The 22,503-nt window shown below is 46.5% G+C and overlaps 1 protein-coding gene across 2 annotated transcripts in view; it reads left to right on the top strand.

The window, feature by feature from the left end:
• Positions 1-22,503, top strand: part of LOC121571951 (collagen alpha-1(XXII) chain-like) — a 76,518-nt gene that overhangs the window by 1,377 nt on the left and 52,638 nt on the right. For both annotated transcript variants that reach the window (XM_041883755.2, XM_041883754.2), the window contains exons 2-4: positions 1,450-1,596; positions 8,684-9,250; positions 19,982-20,062. In XM_041883755.2, coding sequence (XP_041739689.1) covers positions 1,503-1,596; positions 8,684-9,250; positions 19,982-20,062 — 742 coding nt within the window. In that variant the 5' untranslated portion in view covers positions 1,450-1,502. The remainder of the gene's footprint in view (positions 1-1,449; positions 1,597-8,683; positions 9,251-19,981; positions 20,063-22,503) is intronic.

The following is a 22,503-nucleotide window of genomic DNA, read 5'->3' as shown; positions in this document are numbered from 1 at the left end:
TTATCTGGTGGGACAAAGTTATGCTAAATGCAAAGTAGCACTAAATTATTTATTTGTTTCATAATTTGATCTCTCTGATGAGCCATCTGTTGAATAGTCATTCAAGATGTAGGCCTATCATATGTATTGCGGGTGGATGGGTGGATAGTTTTTACAAGTCTGAAAAGTTTCCCAGTAGGCTATATGCTTTGAGTGGGCGCTTGAGACATATTTTCATTTTCGTCAGCTTTACATACACACTAATTACAGAAATTGCAGCCATTTCACTAAGTAGGCCTTGAGCTCATTATTAGTGTCAGTAAAACCTAAGAATGTTCCAGGGCATAAATAGCTCTGTGGTATACCAGATAAAGTAAGCTGCTGCCAAACTAACCAGACTACAGGTTTAACCCAAAATCATGGTGATTGCACAGGGTGTTCACATGTTGACCATGCTGCTGGAGGATAATGAACAATCAAGCAAAGTGTAGGACATCACACAATTTTGGCTGTGGGCACTCCCCTATGATGTAACTGTAGAACACAAGACAGGAGAGGAGAAACCATATAAGAACAGAACTTAACTTAGTCAAGTTCTACTAAGTTCCAAGTTCTCAGTAGGAATCACATTCACATAACATATTTTTAAACGGGTTCCACTATTTCACTCCATTTCACTTTACTAAAACATTCACATAGCTGTATTTCTGGATTTCATTATCCTGTCATTGCTATGTACGATCTGTCTAACACTCACTGTTAAAAAAAGGACAAATCAAAGATAAAGCGTTGAAAGTAGAATGGTAAGACATTGCCACATCATCAGACGTCCATACACCAAAGCCACACAAAGCTTTCCCCACACACCACTCGTCTAGCCCTCTGATGACAGTGTAGCATTGGGCCCACAGACTTATTATACTGTATTTGACTCTGATCTTAGTTCACTGCTGCTAAATCACACAGACACTCTTCCCGTAAGGATGACTTAAATATATAGATGAGGTTGATGACAGATGACAGACACAACCTTGTAACCTCTCTATGGTGACACAGTAAGTTCTAGCAGAGTTGGTGTTTGTGTTCTATCAACACCATGTTACTACAAGAGCACTGTCACTGACTTTCACGCCCAGTCACTCTAGTCACTGGGTCAGGTTTCAATTGGCCTTCTCTAAGAGTGTCAACTGACACATTCCTCAATCTACTTCCAGAAGAGATGCATACATTTAGATTGGTTGACTACTACCTCAATGAGTAAATTAGAGTTTAATACGGAATTGTAGCTTTTTGTGAAATCAATATTCCCCAAAGAAAAGCTGTTTATCGGAATCAGAAGACATTTTACATGATATTGCACTCCAATATTCAAGGATAATACTGTGGCTTAGGCAACAGGAAATGTCCAGTAGTCTCTCACACCTGTCTGCTTCTTGGTAGTTTGTAATGGTGACCTGTTGATGTCTACAGGTTGGAGACCTTGATGGTGATCACAACCTAAGCTCAAAAGATCAGAGCCTGATATGGAGCTGCGACTGGGATGCAGGGCTTCCCTGGTCCTGATCATACTGGGCCTGACGCTCTCAGGACAGAGGGTTGATGCTCAGAGCAGGGCAGGTAAGGACATCAGCTGTTAATAGCTGATTCAAATAGTATTTGTTTTCTTTCATATACTTTGAGCCACACTGAGCTTGTCTGGAACCAATGGAGTAGAAACCCTGCCCACCTGGCACTCCACACTACAGTGCCTTGCAAAGGTATTCATCCCCCTTCGCATTTTTCCTATTTTGTTGCATTTCAACCTGTAATTTAAATGGATTTTTATTTGGATTTCATGTAATGGACATACACAAAATAGTCCAAATTGGTGAAGTGAAATGAAAACAATAACTTGTTTCAAAAAATAAAATAAAAAAATAACGGAAAAGTGGTGCGTGCATATGTATTCACCCCCTTTGCTATGAAGACCCTAAATAAGATCTGGTGCAACCAATTACCTTCAGAAGTCACATAATTAGTTAAATAAAGTCCACCTGTGTGCAATCTAAGTGTCACATGATCTGTCACATGATCTGTTCTGAAAGGCCCCAGAGTCTGCAACACCACTAAGCAAGGGGCACCACCAAGCAAGCGGTACCATGAAGACCAAGGAGCTCTCCAAACAGGTCAGGGACAAAGTTGTGGAGAAGTACAGATCAGGGTTGGGTTATAAAAAAATATCTGAAACTTTGAACATCCCACGGATCACCATTAAATCCATTATTAAAAAATGGAAAGAATATGGCACCACAACAAACCTGCCAAGAGAGGGCCGCCCACCAAAACTCACGGACCAGGTAAGGATGGCATTAATCAGAGAGGCAACAAAGAGACCAAATATAACCCTGAAGGAGCTGCAAAGCTCCACAGCGGAGATTGGAGTATCTGTCCATAGGACCCCTTTAAGCCGTACACTCCACAGACCTGGGCTTTATGGAAGAGTGGCCAGAAAAAAGCCATTGCTTAAATAAAAATAAAAATAAGCAAACACGTTTGGTGTTCGCCAAAAGGCATGTGGGAGACTCCCCAAACATATGGAAGAAGGTACTCTGGTCAGATGAGACTAAAATTGAGCTTTTTGGCCATCAAGGAAAACGCTATATCTGAAGCAAACTCAACACATCTCATCACCCCGAGATCAACATCCCCACAGTGAAGCATGGTGGTGGCAGCATCATGCTGTGGGGATGTTTTTCATGGGCAGGGACTGGGAAACTGGTCAGAATTGAAGGAATGATGGATGGATAAATACAGGGAAATTCTTGAGGGAAACCTGTTTCAGTCTTCCAGAGATTTGAGACTGGGATGGAGGTTCACCTTCCAGCAGGACAATGACCCTAAGCATACTGCTAAAGCAACACTTGAGTGGTTTAAGGGGAAACATTTACATCTCTTGGAATGGCCTAGTCAAAGCCCAGACCTCAATCCAATTGAGAATCTGTGGTATGACTTAAAGGTTGCTGTACACCAGCAGAACCCATCCAACTTGAAGGAGCTGGAGCAGTTTGCCTTGAAGAATGGGCAAAAATCCCAGTGGCTATGTCAGCTTCCTGCTTCCCCTGTTTGTCTCCTGGCCTCTAGAGGTCAGCTGTGTTCCCCTTTGCCTTAGTTTTTCCTCATGTGTCCTAATTAGCTTATCTATGTCACCTGTGCCTTGTTTCCCCTTGAGTATTTTAGCTGTGTGTTTTCCCCTTGTTTCTCACTTGGTTATTGCGTCCTGTCTATGTGTCTCCTGCTTTGTCCCACCGTATCAGTCCTAGTAAGTTATTCGAGTTATCTTTAGTTTGTTTTTCTCCCCTCGGGGGAGTTGTTTTGTTTTGCCTCCTGTTTTGAACATTAAATCTACTTACCTGGAGTATTGCCTGGGGTGTTTCATTTGGGTCCTACAACATCTCCTCTGTGGCAAGGGGTAGTACCCCAGCTCTACACATTTGAGACCGGAGTTCTAGCCCGGCTTGTGACAGAATAACCAAGTCAATCATGGACCCAGAAACACTCAGTTCCCAGGACCTGTTGGCGGTGATCATTCGACATGAGGCTTCTTTCCAGCGCCATGAAGCCGTTCTCAGCCGACAAGAGGAGCTGATGGCTAGACATTCTCAACTCCTGGCCGAAATGTTGAGTTCCCTTCACCAGCTCTTTGAACGCCTCCTTGGTTCTCCCCCCTTCCCCCGGTCACCTCCCAGTGACGACAGGCCTTCTCGGTTGGCGGAGCCCCGACTACCACCTCCCAAGCCCTTTTCTGGGGATCCAAGCTCTTGTCAGGGTTTCCTCACCCAATGCTCCCTCACCTTCGAGCTCCAACCCTCAAGTTTTCCCACAGACCGTTCCAAGATTGCCTACCTCATTACCCTTCTTTCAGACAAGGCGCTCGCCTGGGCCTCTGCGGTGTGGCAGTCCCAGGAGGCCTGTTGTGACTCCCACGCTGCATTTGTAGAAGAGTTCAAGCGGGTGTTCGATCATCCTGTCAGTGGGCGGGAGGCTTCCAAGCGCCTACTGTCTCTCCGTCAGGGCCCCGAAGCACGGCAGATTTTGCCATTGAGTTCCGAACCATAGCAGCAAGGAGCGGATGGAATGATGAAGCGCTGAGGGTCTGCTTTCAGGGAGGGTTATCTGAGCCCCTTCAAGATGAGTTAGCCACCCGTGAACCAGCTGAAGATCTCGAGTCCCTCATAGCCTTGGCCATCCGCCTGGACAATCGTCTAAGAGAGCGGAGAACGGCTCGCCGTCAGGTGTCTCAGTCCCAAGTTCCTCTGAGCAGCTCTGTTTCTCCTGTTTGGACTCCGTCATTCAGAGCTGCCCCGGCTCCTGAACTGCCCCAGGATTCCCGGAGAGCATGCAGTTAGGCCGTTCCAGGCTTTCTTCCAACGAAAGGGAACGTCGCATGAGGGAGCGTCGGTGCCTCTACTGCGGGGTTGCCGGCCACTTCGCTCCACTTGCCCCGAGCTTTCGGGAAACGCCTGTCCCCGCCCAGCTACAGGAGGGTTGTGATGGGGGAAAATTAGAGCTCCTCCTACTAACGCGGTCCTAGCTATTCCAGCCACTCTGTCCTGGGAGGGCCACCAGCATCGGGTCCAGGCTATGATCGATTCCGGTGCCGCAGGTGATTTTATGGATGTAACCTTGGCTAAGGAACTTAAGATCCCTACCCAACTACTTCCTCAACCCCAGGCAGTTACAGCCTTAGATGGCAGACCTCTGGAACCAGGAAAAGTTACTGAGGCGACTCAGTCCCTGCGACTTACCATCTCTCAACACCAGCAGGAGGAGACCTTCTATCTCATTGACTCTCCCGAGTATCCTATTATCCTGGGTCACCCTTGGCTATGCAGACATAATCCCCAGATCGACTGGCCTACTGGCACCATTCTTAGCTGGGGTCCCACTTGCCAACTCACCTGCATGCTTCAGAGTTCCTCAGCCCCTAGTACCCAGTTTCAAGAGTCTGTTGACGTCTCCCGAGTCCCCAGTGTTTACCATCGGTTCAAAGCAGTGTTCAGCAAGGCCCGGGCTACTGCCTTACCGCCTCATCGCACTTATGACTGTGCCATTGATCTACTCCCTGGGTGCTGCCCTCCTAGAGGTCGGATCTTTTCCTTGTCCTCCCCCGAGCACGCAGCTATGGACACCTACATTAAGGAGTCCTTGGCAGCCGGCCTCATCTATGCCTCTACTTCCCCGGCTGGGGCGGGCTTCTTTTGTTGAAAAGAAAGACGGGGTCTGAGGCCTTGTATTGATTACCGGGGACTCAACAAGATCACGGTTCGAATCGATACCCTCTTCCTCTCATGGCCACTGCTTTTGAGCTGCTTCAAGGGGCTTCCCATTTTTACTAAGCTGGATCTCCGCAATGCTTACCATCTCGTGCGGATCCGGCCAGGAGACGAATGGAAGACGGCGTTCAACACGCCCACGGGACACTATGAATATCGGGTGATGCCGTTCGGGCTCACCAATGCCCCCGCAGTATTCCAAGCCCTGATTAATGATGTTCTCCGGGATATGCTTAATCTGTTCGTCTTCGTACCTGGACGATATCCTCATCTTCTCGAGGTCACTGAAGGAGCATGAGGGGCATGTTAGCCGGGTTCTCCAGAGGCTCCTTGACAATCACCTCTACGTTAAGCCTGAGAAGTGTGAATTTCATGTTTCTCAGACTCAGTTTCTCGGGTTTATTGTCACTCCCGGGCACCTAGAGATGGATCCCAAGAAGGTCAAGGCGGTCCACGATTGGCCCACACCTGCCACGGTCAAGGAGGTTCAACGGTTCATTGGCTTTTCTAACTTCTATCGGAAGTTCATTAAGAATTTCAGCTCGGTGGTAGCCCCTTGACGACGCTTACCAAGGGAGGAGGGACCAAGATTCACTGGGGTCCGGAAGCAGCAGGGGCCTTCGAGGATCTCAAGCGCCGCTTCACTTCTGCTCCGATTCTGGTGACCCCCTGACCCAGAGAGACCTTTCGTGGTGGAGGTGGACGCCTCAGAGGTGGGGGTGGGAGCCGTCCTGTCTCAGAGGGGTGCGGATGGGAGATTACACCCTTGTGCCTTCATGTCTCGCCGCCTGTCTGAGGCCGAGCGCAACTACCACGTGGGGGATCTAGAGTTGCTTGCGGTTAAACTGGCCTTGGAAGAGTGGCGCCATTGGCTTGAGGGGGCTCAGCACCCCTTTCCAGGTTCTCACAGACCACAAGAACCTGGAATATCTCCAACAGGCTAAGCGGATGAACCCTCGGCAAGCACGATGGTCCCTTTTCTTTAATCGATTCCAGTTCATCTTGACTTACCGACCTGGCACCAAGAACGTCAAGCCGGATGCTCTGTCTCGAGTCTATTCTCCCGAGGTACAAGAGAAGCCCTTGGCATCGATTATTCCGAGGTCTAGGATCGTCGCACCTCTTCAGTGGGAACTAGAAAGAGGGGTACGAGAAGCTCTTGCCCATGAGCCCGATCCAGGCGGTGGTCCTGCCGGTCGCCTGTACGTTCCTCTCTCGGTTCGGGCCCGCGTCTTGCAGTGGGGTCATGAGTCGCCCTTGACATGCCATCCTGGCAGTGCTCGCACACTGGAGTTCCTCCGACGGCGGTTTTGGTGGCCGTCCATCAAGAAGGACGTGCAGGTCTATGTTGAGGCCTGCCCTGTGTGCAACCAGGGAAAGTCGACACGCCAGCGACCCCAGGGACTGCTCCATCCCTTACCTGTTCCTCGAAGGCCATGGTCACACCTTTCTCTGGACTTTGTTACGGGACTTCCTCTATCCCAGGGCAACACCGTCATCCTTGTGGTGGTAGACCGTTTCTCTAAGGCTGCCCGGTTTATTCCCCTGCCCAAGCTGCCCTCGGCTAAGGAGACTGCGGAGCTCCTCATGAACCATGTCTTCCGGATATTTGGCATTCCCCTGGACGTGGTCTCGACCGAGGTCCCCACTCTCGTCCCGGTTTTGGGGGGCCTTCTGCAGGCTTATTGGGGCCACAGCCAGCCTATCGTCAGGATTCCATCCAGAGTCTAATGGCCAAACGGAGCGGATTAATCAGGATCTGGAGACCACCCTGCGGTGTATGGCGGCCAGTAATCCCACGTCTTGGGCCACCTATATCATTTGGGCTGAATATGCCCACAACACCCTCCAGTCCTCAGCCACCGGATTGTCCCCCTTCGAATGCCAGTTCGGTTACAACCCTCCTTTGTTTCCAGAGGAAGAGGCGCAAGTTGGTGTTCCCTCGGCCCAGCGCTTTGTCCAACGCTGTAGGCGGACCTGGAAGAAGGCCAGGTGTACCCTCCTTCGGACCTCCCAGAGATACCAAAGTCAGGCTAATCGCCACCGCCGGACGGCCCCTAGTTTCCGAGCTGGTCAGAGAGTTTGGTTGGCCACTAAGAACTTGCCCCGCCGGGTCGAATCCAAGAAGCTTTCCCAGAGATACATCGGCCCTTTCCGCATTTCTAGAAAGGTTAACCCTGTGTCGTATCGTTTAGTTCTGCCTCGCTCCCTTAGAGTTAACCCCACTTTCCATGTTTCACTCCTTAAACCTGTCTTGTCTTCTCCTTTTGCCCCCACACAGACCCCCGCCACCTCCCAGGATCATAGACGGCCAGCCAGCCTACACAGTCCGCCGGATACTGGACTCCCGGAGGGTCCAGAACTCTCTGCAGTATCTGGTGGACTGGGAGGGCTACGGGCCAGAGGAGCGCTCCTGGGTTCCGGCCAGGGACATCCTGGACCCAGGGTTGATCCGAGATTTTCGCACCCTGGGGCCAGGGTGTTCTGGAAGGAACGTCAGGAGTCGTTCCTAGAGGAGGGGGTCCTGTCAGCTTCCTGCTTCCCCTGTTTGTCTCCTGGCCTCTAGAGGTCAGCTGTGTTCCCCCTTTGCCTTAGTTTTTCCTCATGTGTCCTAATTAGCTTATCTATGTCACCTGTGCCTTGTTTCCCCTTGAGTATTTTAGCTGTGTGTTTTCCCCTTGTTTCTCACTTGGTTATTGCGTCCTGTCTATGTGTCTCCTGCTTTGTCCCACCGTATCAGTCCTAGTAAGTTATTCGAAGTTATCTTTAGTTTGTTTTTCTCCCCTCGGGGAGTTGTTTTGTTTTGCCTCCTGTTTTGAACATTAAATCTACTTACCTGGAGTATTGCCTGGGGTGTTTCATTTGGGTCCTACAACATCTCCTCTGTGGCAAGGGGTAGTACCCCCAGCTCTACACATTTGAGACCGGAGTTCTAGCCCGGCTTGTGACAGGCTAGATGTGCCAAGCTTATAGAGACATATCCAGAGAGACTTGCAGCTGTAATTGCTGCAAAAGGTGGCTCTACAAAGTATTGACTTTGGGGGGGTGAATAGTTATGCACGCTCAAGTTTTCTATTTTTTTGTCTTATTTCTTGTTTGTTTCACAATAACAAATATTTAGCATCTTCAAAGTGGTAGGCATGTTGTGTAAATCAATGATACAAACAACCCCCTCAAAAATCAATTTTAATTCCAGGTTGTAAGGCAACAAAATAGGAAAAATGCCAAGGGGGTGAATACTTTCGCAAGCCACTGTATGTCAATCTTCAGTAGTTAGAAAGAAAATAAATAAATACTATTTGAACCAAAGCCTGGTTCCTACTATCTTTATGTACAGTACTGGAAGTTCCTCAGGTCTGAATTCTAACATACTACCATCCACTTCCTCTCAGGCTGTAAGAACGTGCACTATGACCTGGTGTTCATCCTGGACACGTCGTCCAGTGTGGGGAAGGAGAACTTTGAGAAGATCCGCCAGTGGGTCTCCAACCTGGTGGAGTCGTTCGACGTGGGCCCGGACAAGACGCGCGTGGCCGTGGTGCGCTACAGTGACCGGCCCACCACAGAGTTCAACCTGGGACGGTACCTCACCATGGACGAGGTGAAGAGGGCCGCCAGGAACATCCGCTACCTGGGCGGGAACACTATGACCGGGGATGCTATCAGCTACACCACCACCAACATCTTCACAGAGCGGGCCGGGGCCAGGCCTGCAGCCAGGGGCATCCAGAAGGTGGCTATCCTCCTGACGGACGGGAGGAGCCAGGATTACGTGTTGGAGCCTTCCAATGCGGCGGCAAAGGCCGGGGTGAGGATGTTCGCGGTGGGCATCGGGGAGGCTCTGAAGGTGGAGCTCGAGGAGATCGCTGCGGAACCTAAGAACGCTCACCTGTTCCATGTTACAGACTTCAATGCCATTGACAAGATCAGAGGGCGGCTGAGGAGACGGCTCTGTGAAAGTAAGTAACCAATCACACAGGCTCCGTGAGAGTAAGTAACCAATCACAGGCTGAGAAGGAGGCTCTGTGAGAGTAGATTTTCAGGTGTAGGAGTTTTCTGTGACTGCCCTTACTCTTTAGTTTGTCAGTTTCGAGAAAACAGATTCCAACAAGAGGTCTACATTACATACACAATCAGGATATCAGAATTGGGTTTCAAATTCAGTTGAAAATGCAGTTATTTCTATCAATCAAAAGCCTCAACCTTCTTACTATACAATCTGTGACTTTGAACTGCACTTTAAAGATAGCTAAATCTATATCACTCTGAATGTATGTATCCTTAAATGACACTGTGATTATCCCCTAAACCTTACACTCCAAAACTAACCCTTTTACACCCCTAAGCAAGACCCTAATCCCAAACTCCACCCCACACCTTAATTCAATTACAGTACATGAGCTATTTCACATGGCTTTCCTCTCGACTAGGCCTTTCCTCTCGACTAGGCCTTTCCTCTCGACTAAGCCTTTCGTCTCGACTAGGCCTTTCCTCTCGACTAGGCCTTTCCTCTCGACTAGGCCTTTCGTCTCGACTAGGCCTTTCCTCTCGACTAGGCCTTTCGTCTCGACTAGGCCTTTCGTCTCGACTAGGCCTTTCGTCTCGACTAGGCCTTTCCCCTCGACTAGGCCTTTCCTCTCGACTAGGCCTTTCCTCTCGACTAGGCCTTTCCTCTCGACTAGGCCTTTCCTCTCGACTAGGCCTTTCCCCTCGACTAGGCCTTTCCCCTCGACTAGGCCTTTCCTCTCGACTAGGTCTTTCCTCTCGACTAGGCCTTTCCCCTCGACTAGGCCTTTCCTCTCGACTAGGCCTTTCGTCTCAACTAGGCCTTTCCCCTCGACTAGGCCGATCCTTCCTGTACTTCCTCGTCTCTGATTGGGTGTGACATGATATGTGTGAGGTGTGGGCGTTACGCAGAGATCAGCTCGTAAATGACAGTTTTTGAGACCGATACATTTTTGTGGCCGCTTGCCCCAGTGACTTGGGTAAGAGGTGTGTAACGCTGGATAGCCTGAATTACTCTAACCTCAATGTATTTTCCAGGACCCAGCTACACTACTACACATCCTCCGACAGGGAAACTTTCAGTACAAATATGTTGCATTATTTTTGTTTGCCATTATAAATAACAACACGTATATACTATATTAAAAATGTCTTGACAAGAAAAATAGATAAGTGCTAAAACAGTGAGGTATGTGGCCTGGGACGGCTCTGGGCTGGTGAGAAAAGTGGAGTAGTGAGTATGTATTGTATGTTCAGGACAGGAGGTGGAAGATGATTGGTTGGATGCTTCACACTCCACAATTTGCATTCCCCACTAAAATTAGCTGAACATGAAAGCAGGGTATGTCTGAAGCTGTAACGTCTAAACGGAATCCTTGGGACCTCCCAACTCTGACGTCAGCCTATTAAAGTTGAAATTTAAAATGGTTAAGGTTAGGGAAGAGTTATGGTTAGGGTAAGGATATGGGTTAAGGTTAGGGTTACGGCAAAGACAGCACAGTATGGTTTAGAAACTCTGGTTAGGGTTTCGGGAAGGGACGTCCCAAGGATACCGGATAGCACTAACCTGCCTGAAACCCTGGCTGCAAAACAGTAAATAAGGAAGATGAAATGACACGGTCACACGGCTGTACCTGACGATTAGGGTCTCGTCACGAGAAAAGTGTTGGACCATCATTTTAACATAGCCTGTCTCTGAAATGCCACCCCATTGGGCTCTGGTCAAAAGTAGTGCACTATGTAGGGAATAGGGTGCCATTTGGGATGCAGCCATATTCTCACTTACTGCTGAAGAGCACAACAGGATAGCAACAGTACAATACTCAGAGCTGTGTTTAGACAGGAGTCCTTGTGTAATTAGTGATACTTGAGTTTGGCAGGACACTAGGAGATTCATTTGGAAGCTCTTAACCCTGACCCTTCCCTCTGAGACCACAGATTCCAATGTTAATATACCCACCTTGAAGTCAGTCTATAAATTCCTCTCTAGTCATAATGGCACATGCTTTCAGACATACCATCTATTACGATATGGGGATAAGGGTACTCAGGGGTCACCACATAGAACCTCTTTTACCCTGGACAACTAGTTCATGGCCACCCAAAATGTTTCCTTCTGTAATCTCTAGCATCACCATGTTAGTGGGCACCGCAGAGTGGCCCAAGTTATTTTTGCTCTGAAAATTACAGTTCTAATGTTTCAAGTAGGTCCTAACAGGGGCGGCCTGTTCAATAGGGCGATATGGGCGACGCACTGCCAAACGGGAAAAGGAAGGGATTTTTTTTCTAATCAATTATATCACGGCAACAGTAGTTATCAGTGTTGTAATCTATACGTCTGATCTGCCACAGTGCCACACTGCCACTAAATGTCGAATCAGGCTAAAGTCGTGCTTCAAATGGCTCCCCCCCCTTTTGGGGCGATTTCAGTCAGGTTGAAAATCGCCCAGAAGTCTGTAATAGACTCCCATGTAAAATCTATTTTTTTCAAATTTCAGAGCCTTCAATACAATCTCAATGGGTGTCTGTGGGCTTGCACTTACGCGCCGTCATACGTTACGTAACCATGAACGTAACTGAGAAAAGAGTGGATTGTTTGAAAGAAGTTCCTTTTTGTCGGCGAACAAATGGAGATAAATTGGCAACGAAACAATTAGGACCTCCCAGACCAAATTTAATAATTCAACAGGTTTCTACTAAAGGCGGAAAGTCCTACACCCGAGGATTTTCCAAAAATTGGTACGAACGAAAAAAGACATTGCCACTCACTCAACTGGATGACGAGGGATACAGGCTAGCTGTCCGCCGCCACAACGATGAGGTTAGTGTTGATAATCACAAGTTTACTGGATGTGGATATGGTGTAATAAAGGCAGTTTATTCAGAGGTAAATATATCTGGAATCGCGTTCACGGACCCGTTCGTCAAACTCTTAGGGAGCTATAAATTAAGCCCCATTACTTACCATATCAGATAAGAGAAATTGCTGCAGCTACATATATTTTACATCCTGGCCCTACATAGTTCACTATTTGCATCACTTACCAAAATATTACATGTGGTCATATATGCTTGGAAAGTGGAGATGCCATAGAACGTCAAAAAAGTAAACATTGCTGGAGACACATTGCCGTTTTGGAGAAGACATCGCGTTTGCTAGCGAAGAGATTTGTTGTGGCAAATGAACTTGGGCTGGGAATTGCCAGGAACCTCACGATAAGATATATGCATCAGCATTGCGAGTCTCATGATTCTATACGTATTGCGATTCGATACTGTGATTTTATTGCGCACCATATGTCTGTTGCAGAGGGATCAGAAAGAGTTTTGATCAGTCATGGAAATAAAAGTGCTGAAAACAAATTTGCTCCCAATGTGAAAAGATTGAGAACAAGCTATGAAGGAACAATAATGGTGTTTTGGTGCAGGTACAGCCAACTAGCGCTAAAATATTGCGATATTGTCAATACAGTATATCGTAAAGTATCACTATGTAACTCGATTTCTTTCACCCCAATCCCTCAAATTAACGGTAAATAACTGAATTGTTTGCCCCACATTTAGCTAAGATGATTAGCTAGCCAGCTAAAATGTTTTATTTAGTTAGCAGTCGCATCTACAATAGTTTACTGTCAATAACATGTCTCCAAAAATGACGTGGTGTCTCCAATTGTGTTGACATTTTACAATTGCAATGCGCATCCATGAGTATCCACTTTCTGTAGCTCAGCTGGTAGAGCATGGTGCTTGTAACGCCAAGGTAGTGGGTTCGATCCCCGGGACCACCCATACACAAAAATGTATGCACGCATGACTGTAAGTCGCTTTGGATAAAAGCGTCTGCTAAATGGCATATTATTATTATTATTATTATTATTATTATCTGAAGAGAGCCCCGAAACATTGTGTGCAGACATTTTATGCAATAAATGAAGTAGGTTCAATCTAGTAGTTCTGATCTTCTGATTGGTCCTGATGAGTTGGGCGAGGTCCCCTGCAGGCTACTGTCACTGTTGCATTGGCTCTGAGTCGGGTTCTCTGTCTTCAAATGTTCAGCCTAAGAGAGGGGATTTTTGTGTGTGTGTGTGTGTGTGTGTGTTTAACAGTGATGATGTGTGTGTGTGTGTGTGTGTTTAACAGTGATGATGTGTGTGTGTGTGTGTTTGTGTGTGTGTGTGTCCTCAGAGCAAGAACTCGTGAGTTGGAAGAACTGAGAGGCCTATGGCGTGGGTGTTGTCCTTGGCCACCTGCTGACAAGGCTGACAAGATAGGACCCTTTTGTCCATTGTTATTGGATAGGAACAGAACTTATAACCAGCTCCTGACCTAAATAGATCTTAGCACAACATTTTACTCAACATATCATATTCCATATTCACTATAACAAATATATTTACTACGACATTAGCAAGAACCGCCACATCCTCAGCCGGCTAATCCAGTGTGTGAAGTTTTGCGGAGTGTTTGAGTTAGCTTTGCGAGGCAAAGATGAAACTGAGGGCTCCACCAACCCTGGTAAGCCAACACTTTTGAGATCAGTCAATAAATGCTTCTGGTATTGACTTATATGCTGCCCCTGTCTTCATGTTGTTGCTGGACATATCTTTTTTTAAATGTGTGTAGGTCACCTAAATCATCAGAAAAATTGCCCCTCCTGAGAATTTTTTCAGGAGCCGCCACTGGGTCCTAAAGAGCAGTTTATGACTTCCACGTTGTATGTTTTCACCTTTTCATCTAACTATTAAACACAGTGCTGGGAGAATAATATATATATAAACAGAAACCTTTTAACTCAACTAAACCTCAGTGAATGAGAAAGGCGTGTTTGCCAAATCGAAGACTATTCAACTGCCATAATTGTACTTATGAGGTAATACAGTAGACTGAATTAGGTACACTCCTTAGTTAGAGCATGTTTTATGTTTTATGTTTTTGATTATGTTTTTGTGAACCATAGAAGTCCACTAGACAAATTTGGCCTATTATGCTTTCAGATCTGAGCAAAGTGCCTCATTTTTCTATTTCATATACAGATGTTTTTCGTTAAACTTAACAATGAACAGCAGGCTAAATAAGGCCCATCACCTGCTCCACTATGTTTCCTGTTGATACAAGACCATGCATGACCTCCCAATCCACCCATGACATGGCATTTCCAGTCTCTGCAGATATCTCTTTCCCAGAGGTAGTTAGTGATGGGGTAAAAAAATCTATACAGTTAGATATCGGGATATTATTTTTTACAATATATTGCAACATTATTTTGGACAATAGCTAGGTTTCCATACAATTGTCGACAGGTTTTCATGCAAACGTTCTAAAATCTGCATAAAAACTATATGTGCATTTTCCCATCAAAAATGTGTTTCCATCCAATTGACTTGTTGCAGATAAAAGGCTGCTGTTAAATTCCCATGTACCGAATAAAAAATACAAGTTAAACGGGTTTCAATCGCATTTTCAACTCTACTGATGTTTTTGTCACAAAAACGTTTGCATTATATAGCGAATGTGCCCTCTCTGGTCTTGGCACGTGCACTGTAGCCAACAGCTCACAGATACAGCGCGGGTATAGTTTACATGATGAGATTATTATGGTGTTATGGTGATTATAGCAGAGTGACATTTTAAAAAATTGTTTTAAACGGCAGCCAAGCCTCGAGCATCATGTCACCAGAATAAGACCCTTGATATTTATTGGAAAGGAGCATTAAGCTCATCACCTTGCACTTTCACCACCCTGTGGAGTTCATCACACTTATTTTATTTTTATTGTTGTTGTATTTTACCCACTTTTTCGATGTTGTCTCATCGCTGCAACTCCCCAACGGGATCGGGGGGCGAAGGTCGAGTCATGAGTCCTCCGAAACATGACCCGCCAAACCGCGCTTCTTCACACCCGCCCGCTTAACCCGGAAGCCAGCCGCACCAACGTGTCGGAGGAAAGCATCACATTTATTTCATCTGTAGCCTAATAAACTGCTTGCTTTCCCGAGTCGTAGTGGGAGTACCACACACAACATATCATTGCGTGACTCCACGTTTACGTCGATATGATGGTTATTATATCAATATTTGCACATAAAGGTGTTTCCACAGCCGTTGTTTGCATGTACTTCACTTGCATAAGAAGGTTGGATGGAAACCTGGTTAGTATCATAATATTATTTTTGCGCTATTCGGCTGTACCTGCACTAAAACGTCAGTATTTTTTCTTCATAGCTTGTTCTCCATCTTCTTTTTAAATGGTGAGCCAATTTGTTTTCAGAACTTTTATTTCCATGACTGATCAAAACTCGTTTTCTCATGGCTCTCTCTTGTCCCTCTGCAGCAGACATACAGTACATATGGTGAGCCCCACACTGCAGATTCACCTCAACTTGATTAGGACATGCTGTTGCATTGTATGTTACTGCTGGTGTATGAGACCTATGAGATATCACTCGGCTCCAAAAAGTTTAGGGCTTTGCCCTGCATTGCTTCCATTTTAACTCTGAGGCAGATCTTTAAATTATAGCTGTTGGGCCACAAGGAGAGGGAGTGACTAGCTCTGCAGTGAGCTCAGTCTCAGACCTTCAGTTATGGCTGCATCTTAAAACACAGTGACTCACGGCTGTCCTTTCAAAGCTATTGTAATTGTTGGCCACAATAGCTATGTAGTATTACTCCAACCATCTCTTTACAAACTGTGTGTTTCTACCGGGAATTAAAGACCTCCTATAACCACCAGCAAGTTCGGATATGCTTAAATAAAGGAAAACTCCAGACAAAAACTATATTTTGGTATTTGTTAATATAGTCCCAAAATGTTTTGCATGTCAGCAATCAAGTTTTCAAGATATGTAACTTTCAAAATACAGCATCTTATGATGCAAAATGCATCATACTGGCTATATTTCTGTATTTTTAAAGTGATATATTTTGAAAACTTGATTGGGACTATATCAACAATGGACTAATGAAACAAATACCAAAATATAGTTTCGGGGTGGAATTTTCCTCTAAAATAAAAGTAAAATAAAATAAAAAATAAAACACCCAAGTAAATTGAACAAGCAAGGATACACAAACAAACATAAAACACATCTCAGAGATAGAGACCACATCAAATGTAGAAATGATCAGTTACTTAATGTCACGATCGTCAGGGAGAGACCAAGGCGCAGCGTTGAATGCGAACATTATATTTATTAGAATGATCACACGATCAAAACAACAGACGAAAACGTGATGTCTACGGTTTGAACACAAACCAAATAAGAACAAGAAACCACAAACACAAAGTGAAAGACAGACAGTTAAATATGGCTCCCAATCAGAGACAACCAGCTGACACTCGTTGCCTCTGATTGGGAGTCACTCAGGCCAACATAGATAGACAACGACTAGAACCTAAACAAAACAAACACCCTGGCTCAACATACGAGAGTCCCCAGAGCCAGGGCGTGACAGTACCCCCCCCCAAAGGCGCGGACTCCGACCGCGCCAACCAACCACAACAGGGGAGGGACCGGGTGGGCACTCCGCCTCGGCGGCGGATCCGGCTCCGGACATGACCCAGGCACGGGTTGTGCTGGACTGACGACGCGCACCCCTGGCTTGGTGCGTGGAGGAGGAACGGGCCTTACCAGGCTGACGACGCACACCGTAGGCTTGGTGCGTGGAGCAGGGACAGGCCGGACTGGGCTGACGAAGCACACCACTGACTTGGTGCGGGGAGCAGGAACGGGCCGAGCCGGGCTGACGAAGCGCACCACTGCCTTGGTGCGGGGAGCAGGAATGGGCCGGACCGGGCTGACGAAGCGCACCCCTGACTTGGTGCGGGGAGCAGGAATGGGCCGGACCGGGCTGACGAAGCGCACCCCTGACTTGGTGCGGGGAGCAGGAATGGGCCGGACCGGGCTGACGACGCGCACCACTGACTTGGTGCGGGGAGCAGGAATGGGCCGGACCGGGCTGACGACGCGCACCCCTACGCTTGATGCGTGGAGGAGGAACGGGCCTTACCAGGCTGACGACTCGCACCCCTGGCTTGGTGCGTGGAGAAGGAACGGGCCTTACCAGGCTGACTTCTCGCACCCCTGGCTTAGTGCGAGTGGCAGGAACAGGCCGGACCGGGCTGGCGACGCGCACCGTAGGTTTGGTGCGAGTGGCAGGAACAGGCCGGGTCGGGCTGGCGACGCGCACCGTAGACTTGGTGCGGGTGGCAGGAACAGGCCGGACCGTACTGGGAACACACACCACTGGCCCTACGTGGGGATCAGGAACAGGCCGGACCGGACTGGCAACACACGCCAGTACCTCTCGCCGTGCCTCTACAACCTCCTTCCCCCTGGTGACCAGTGACTCCCGTAACCTGGCGGCCTCCTCTGCCAACTCGCTGGACCGCTCTATCGCGGCCTCCTGCTGCCCCGTCGTCGTGAGCCCCCCCCCTAAAAATTTTCTGGGGGTCTCTCCTCCCCGTGGGCCAGGCCTCCATCGTTCTCGCCCAACTCTCGCTCCTCTGTCTCCAACTCCCGCCATTCAGCTCCTCAATGGGCTTGACCCAGTCGAAGCTCTTCCTCAACTGGTCCCAAGTCCACCCTCTCTGCTCCTCACTAGGCTTGACCCAGTCGAGGTTGCCACGGAGATCTGCTAGCGATGGCTCCTGGACACGCTGCTTGGTCTGGTTTTGGTGGTTTCTTCTGTCACGATCGTCAGGGAGAGACCAAGGCGCAGCGTTGAATGCGAACATTATATTTATTAGAATGATCACACGATCAAAACAACAGACGAAAACGTGATGTCTACGGTTTGAACACAAACCAAATAAGAACAAGAAACCACAAACACAAAGTGAAAGACAGACAGTTAAATATGGCTCCCAATCAGAGACAACCAGCTGACACTCGTTGCCTCTGATTGGGAGTCACTCAGGCCAACATAGATAGACAACGACTAGAACCTAAACAAAATAAACACCCTGGCTCAACATACGAGAGTCCCCAGAGCCAGGGCGTGACACTTAATTCATTTTCTGCCACAGTAAACAACTTATTATGGCAGCCAGGCACGAACACCGTGAAACACTGTAACGGTCTACCAAGGATAAACTGTCTACCTGGATTTTCCCAGGACATTATGAACTTGACTCTGCATTTACAAAGAACAAGGCTTGTCAAGCGACAGAGCCATCCCTGTAAAATGGACACCATAGTAAAGTTAAAGCCTCCTTAACTCAACAAAGTCCTTTTTATAGCCACGATTAAAGAAAATTACAGGGTCCGACAGTGCATGATCGTCAGAGACACGATCTGCTGCGCGGTTTGGGTGTCTGCCTGCTTTACACACACACAAGTTCACATGCACCACACACACACACGCATGCACACATACACACGCACACACACACACACACACTTGAGACTAACAATACATTTGGTTAAGTGCCGTTAGTTCCTCTGATGCGAATTTATCATAGTATCACAGTTCAAAGGCAATAATGTGAGTTAAAACTGAATTCCTCTGGTCTTAACACAACTATGTTGAGGAATTTAAATAATTTCACCGTCAGTACCTTTTAGTGCCAGTGTGTCTGCTCTCCTCTCAGTGTTCATAGCTGAAAACTATTTCAGAGATTTTATTAATAGAGATCAATGCTATGCAATGAGAATTGGTGTCGCTAATATGCCTGTTTTTGCACATTAACATCATATAACAAACCATGCAGTATTCCAGGAAAGGTGGGCAAAGAAATGTGCAGTACATTTACAGCATACCCCCTCTCCAAGCAGAGGAGGCTGGTGGGATGAGCTATAGTAGGCCAGGCTCATTGTAATAGCTGGAATGGAATTAATGGAATGGAGTCAAACATATGGTTTCATATATTTGATATGGTTACATGTATTCCGTTCTAGACATTACAATAGATCCTCCCACCAGCCTCCACTGTCTCCAACTGAGCCACTAGCCTCCATCCCAGTTTGAACATCATACAAAGAACCCCATCCCATTTTGCCAGCAGCATTGATACCTGTTACCTCAGCAACAACACATAGAAAAGTCAGGATGGGATCTTCCCTCCTACAAATAGAAAATACTTCTCTGCCAATGTAAACTAACCCTGAGTGGGGCTGTTGCCTTTCCTCTCTGTCACCACTGGCATCACTTGGCCATCCCAGGCCTCTGAGATATGTGTGTGTGAGAGAGAGAGAGAGAGAGAGAGAGAGGCCTGTGAAGTATGTATGTGTGTGTGAGTCTAAAACTGTCACCGCTGGGGTTGGTGCATGCAGCCCCTACTCCTACTGGAGCCAGAGGCAATGTCTCTTCTGTCTTGGGCAGTCTGACTGTGTCAAACAGACTGTCTCAGATCTACCGGTAGTTTCAATGAAGGATCCCGTTTCAATGGGACACGCCCTTCATAACTCCGATCATCTAGTTAAAACTAATTATCCTTTTCAATTAAAACGATGTAGCTAACAAGGTTTCTAGGATATGTCAAAGATTGTATTCTCTATAAGAATTTTTTTTTTATTTCACACTGTGAACATTGCTTTGTTGACTACATGAATCCAAGTGTGTATTCTTGCAGCGGAAGACAAATGACAAAGTGTTAACATGAATTACTGTATATGGAAGGCATAAACTGCTCAAAATAAGATTCTCTGTTACCCCAATCTAATTCTGCTCTTCTGCTCTCTCCTCAGACGTGCTGTGCCCCAATATGAAGGTCCAACCAGACCGCTTCAAGCCCAACAGCACCAGCTATGGCCTGGAGGAAGTTCCAGGTAAAAACAGCTTTTCTTCTCCACTTTTCACAGTTAAACTTTTCTCATTGTTACACATTCATCAAACAGAATGGTTAAAAGCTCAAACGCAATGTATCTGACTGCAAGGATCATTGGATCTATGCAATCATGGTGTATAACAGCGTCTGAAAATAGGCCCACTACACAAATACCTGTTTTTCATGAACATTTGTACTAAGACCAGATGGTAAATTCATTTACTTTCTCTACCCTCTCCTCTATCACTTCAGACCTTCCTTCGAGAACACAAAGGAAAACGTTTTTGAGCCAAGCCAAAACATACCTTTTCATTCATCCATTTGCTGGGACTAGTTTTCCATTGTTATAATGTTACAAAAAGTATCAAAGCTTGTACATGAAGCAGCCTACTTCCCTAGTGTTGACCCACAGACTTTCCATCCAACTACAAGAGAAGGTGGGACGTTTTGCTAAGTGAACACAGACTATATTACTATCTATGACAACTTAAAAATAGTCATTATGGTCTAGTTCTGTATTTACTGATTATATTAAGGCATCTTAGCAGGTTCAGGTTGTTCTTGTGGTCTCTATTTTCAGTGGCTGTGTATTTACCGGTATATATAAAAAAGAGAGTTTCTGCGAAATGTGGAGCGGTATTGCTTAACCAGATAAGTAGGATGTTGTCTTACAGTCTTAAGGGATCGGAGTTCCTGTCAATGCCTCCCATTCACATTCATCATGCTAAGCGGAAAAACAGACATGGACCGGGAGGGATGTCTGACTCCTGCTACAGCCTCTTTACCTGGGGAGAGGAAACTGTCAAATCTAGTGTGAAATGCATAAAATATCATGAATGCAGATCAAAAAACAAATATTGTAGTCATGGCACTGAGATATCTGATGTAGAGAACATCAAGTAGTGAGACATTTTAGATTAACGGGCTGTTCAAAATGTTAATTTGCTTCATAACCTAACGTGTCAAAGCGGTGTGAATAATTGTAATAACATACTTCAGAGTTTTGCTGCTTAGTAATTGTTCCTTTACTTCTCCTGAGTGCATGACTACATGCTTGGTGGTAGGATAATCATGGATTTAGGGTCAACTGCCACAACCTAAATCTTTTCACTCAAAAGTCAAGCTTTTGATACCACGATGTAGTGCTAAAGTCAGAGGTGGCCAATTTCATCTAGCCAAGCAGTAACACCTGGTTTTCAAATAAGACTGATTATCTGAATCAGGTGTGTTACTGCTTGGCTGGAACAAAAGCCTGCACCCACACAACCCTTAGCGGATAAGACCCCTGGGGGAGTCCTCTAGGGCATTCAAGTCCTAACTCAGTCATGTGGAGCTGCACATTGAAACAGCTTTTCAGCCAAGTTCAGGAAAACCCTATCCGGGGGTGAACAGAGGTTTAACAACGTGGGTTGTAAACCTGTCTGAGAAGCTGAGGCCTTCTGGCTGAGCTGGTGTTTGTTTCTGGTGTTTGAAACGACAGTTCCTCCGGTGGTTCCCACTGACTAGACAGGATACATCACATCCTCTAGTAGACAACCCCAGTGCTAATTATGTGGCCTGGCCTTTACTATAAACTGCAATATAAAGAGGAAGAAATCTGGATAAATCACTAGAACTATGCAGCCAAATTTGTTTGAAGATGCTTCACATTCACAACAACAATAAATGTGTTGTTACAAGTCACTTTGGATAAAAGCATCTGTTAAATGGTATATTACATTTCGCTGAATTGTTCAGGCAGATCTCAGTGTGGGCTTGATTGATATGGGTTAATCCACACACACAAACACACACACACACACATCACACACACACACACACACCACTGTATTTGTGTCTTTTCTGTTGGAGCTTAAACTAAGTGGAGCCACAGCCCTATTCTGGCCTTGCTAGATATCAGGCCTACTAGGTTTGTCTGTTTAATAGATGTACTGCCAGAGGACATTAAACTCCACTTGTTTAAAGGCAGAGGCCTAAAATAAGCTCCTATTTGCAATTATGTCATTGGTGCTCCAATGGAACAGCTCAGTGTGTGTGTGTGTGCGTGTGTGTGTGTGCGAGTGTGTTTGTGTGTAAGGGTTTCCCGGGTTAGCCACCCACCATATTAATGTGGTTTGGAGAGGACACACCCTTTTAAACAACAATCAAGTCACTATGGCAATGCTAGCAGGGCCCAAGGACCAGGGGCAGGGCGTTAACTAATGCTGACTGCTATCCATCTGATCTCAGTACTACAGCCAATGGTCCTGTTGTCCTGTAAATACACAGACAGTCTGGCATAATTCACCATAATACTGGGTCAAATTGTATTTGCACTGTTTGTTTGACTTAGGCCTAGCTTGAATAACCTGCTGTTTCATCCTATGAATATAGATATCATTCATAAGTTATAGTCTAGACTGCAGTTTGCTATGAATGCTACAGAGAATCACTCTGAAGAGA

The sequence above is a fragment of the Coregonus clupeaformis genome, chromosome 8 (genome assembly GCF_020615455.1).
Source record: "Coregonus clupeaformis isolate EN_2021a chromosome 8, ASM2061545v1, whole genome shotgun sequence".
NCBI classification, from domain to species: domain Eukaryota; kingdom Metazoa; phylum Chordata; class Actinopteri; order Salmoniformes; family Salmonidae; genus Coregonus; species Coregonus clupeaformis.
This window is presented reverse-complemented; position numbering and strand designations above follow the sequence as displayed.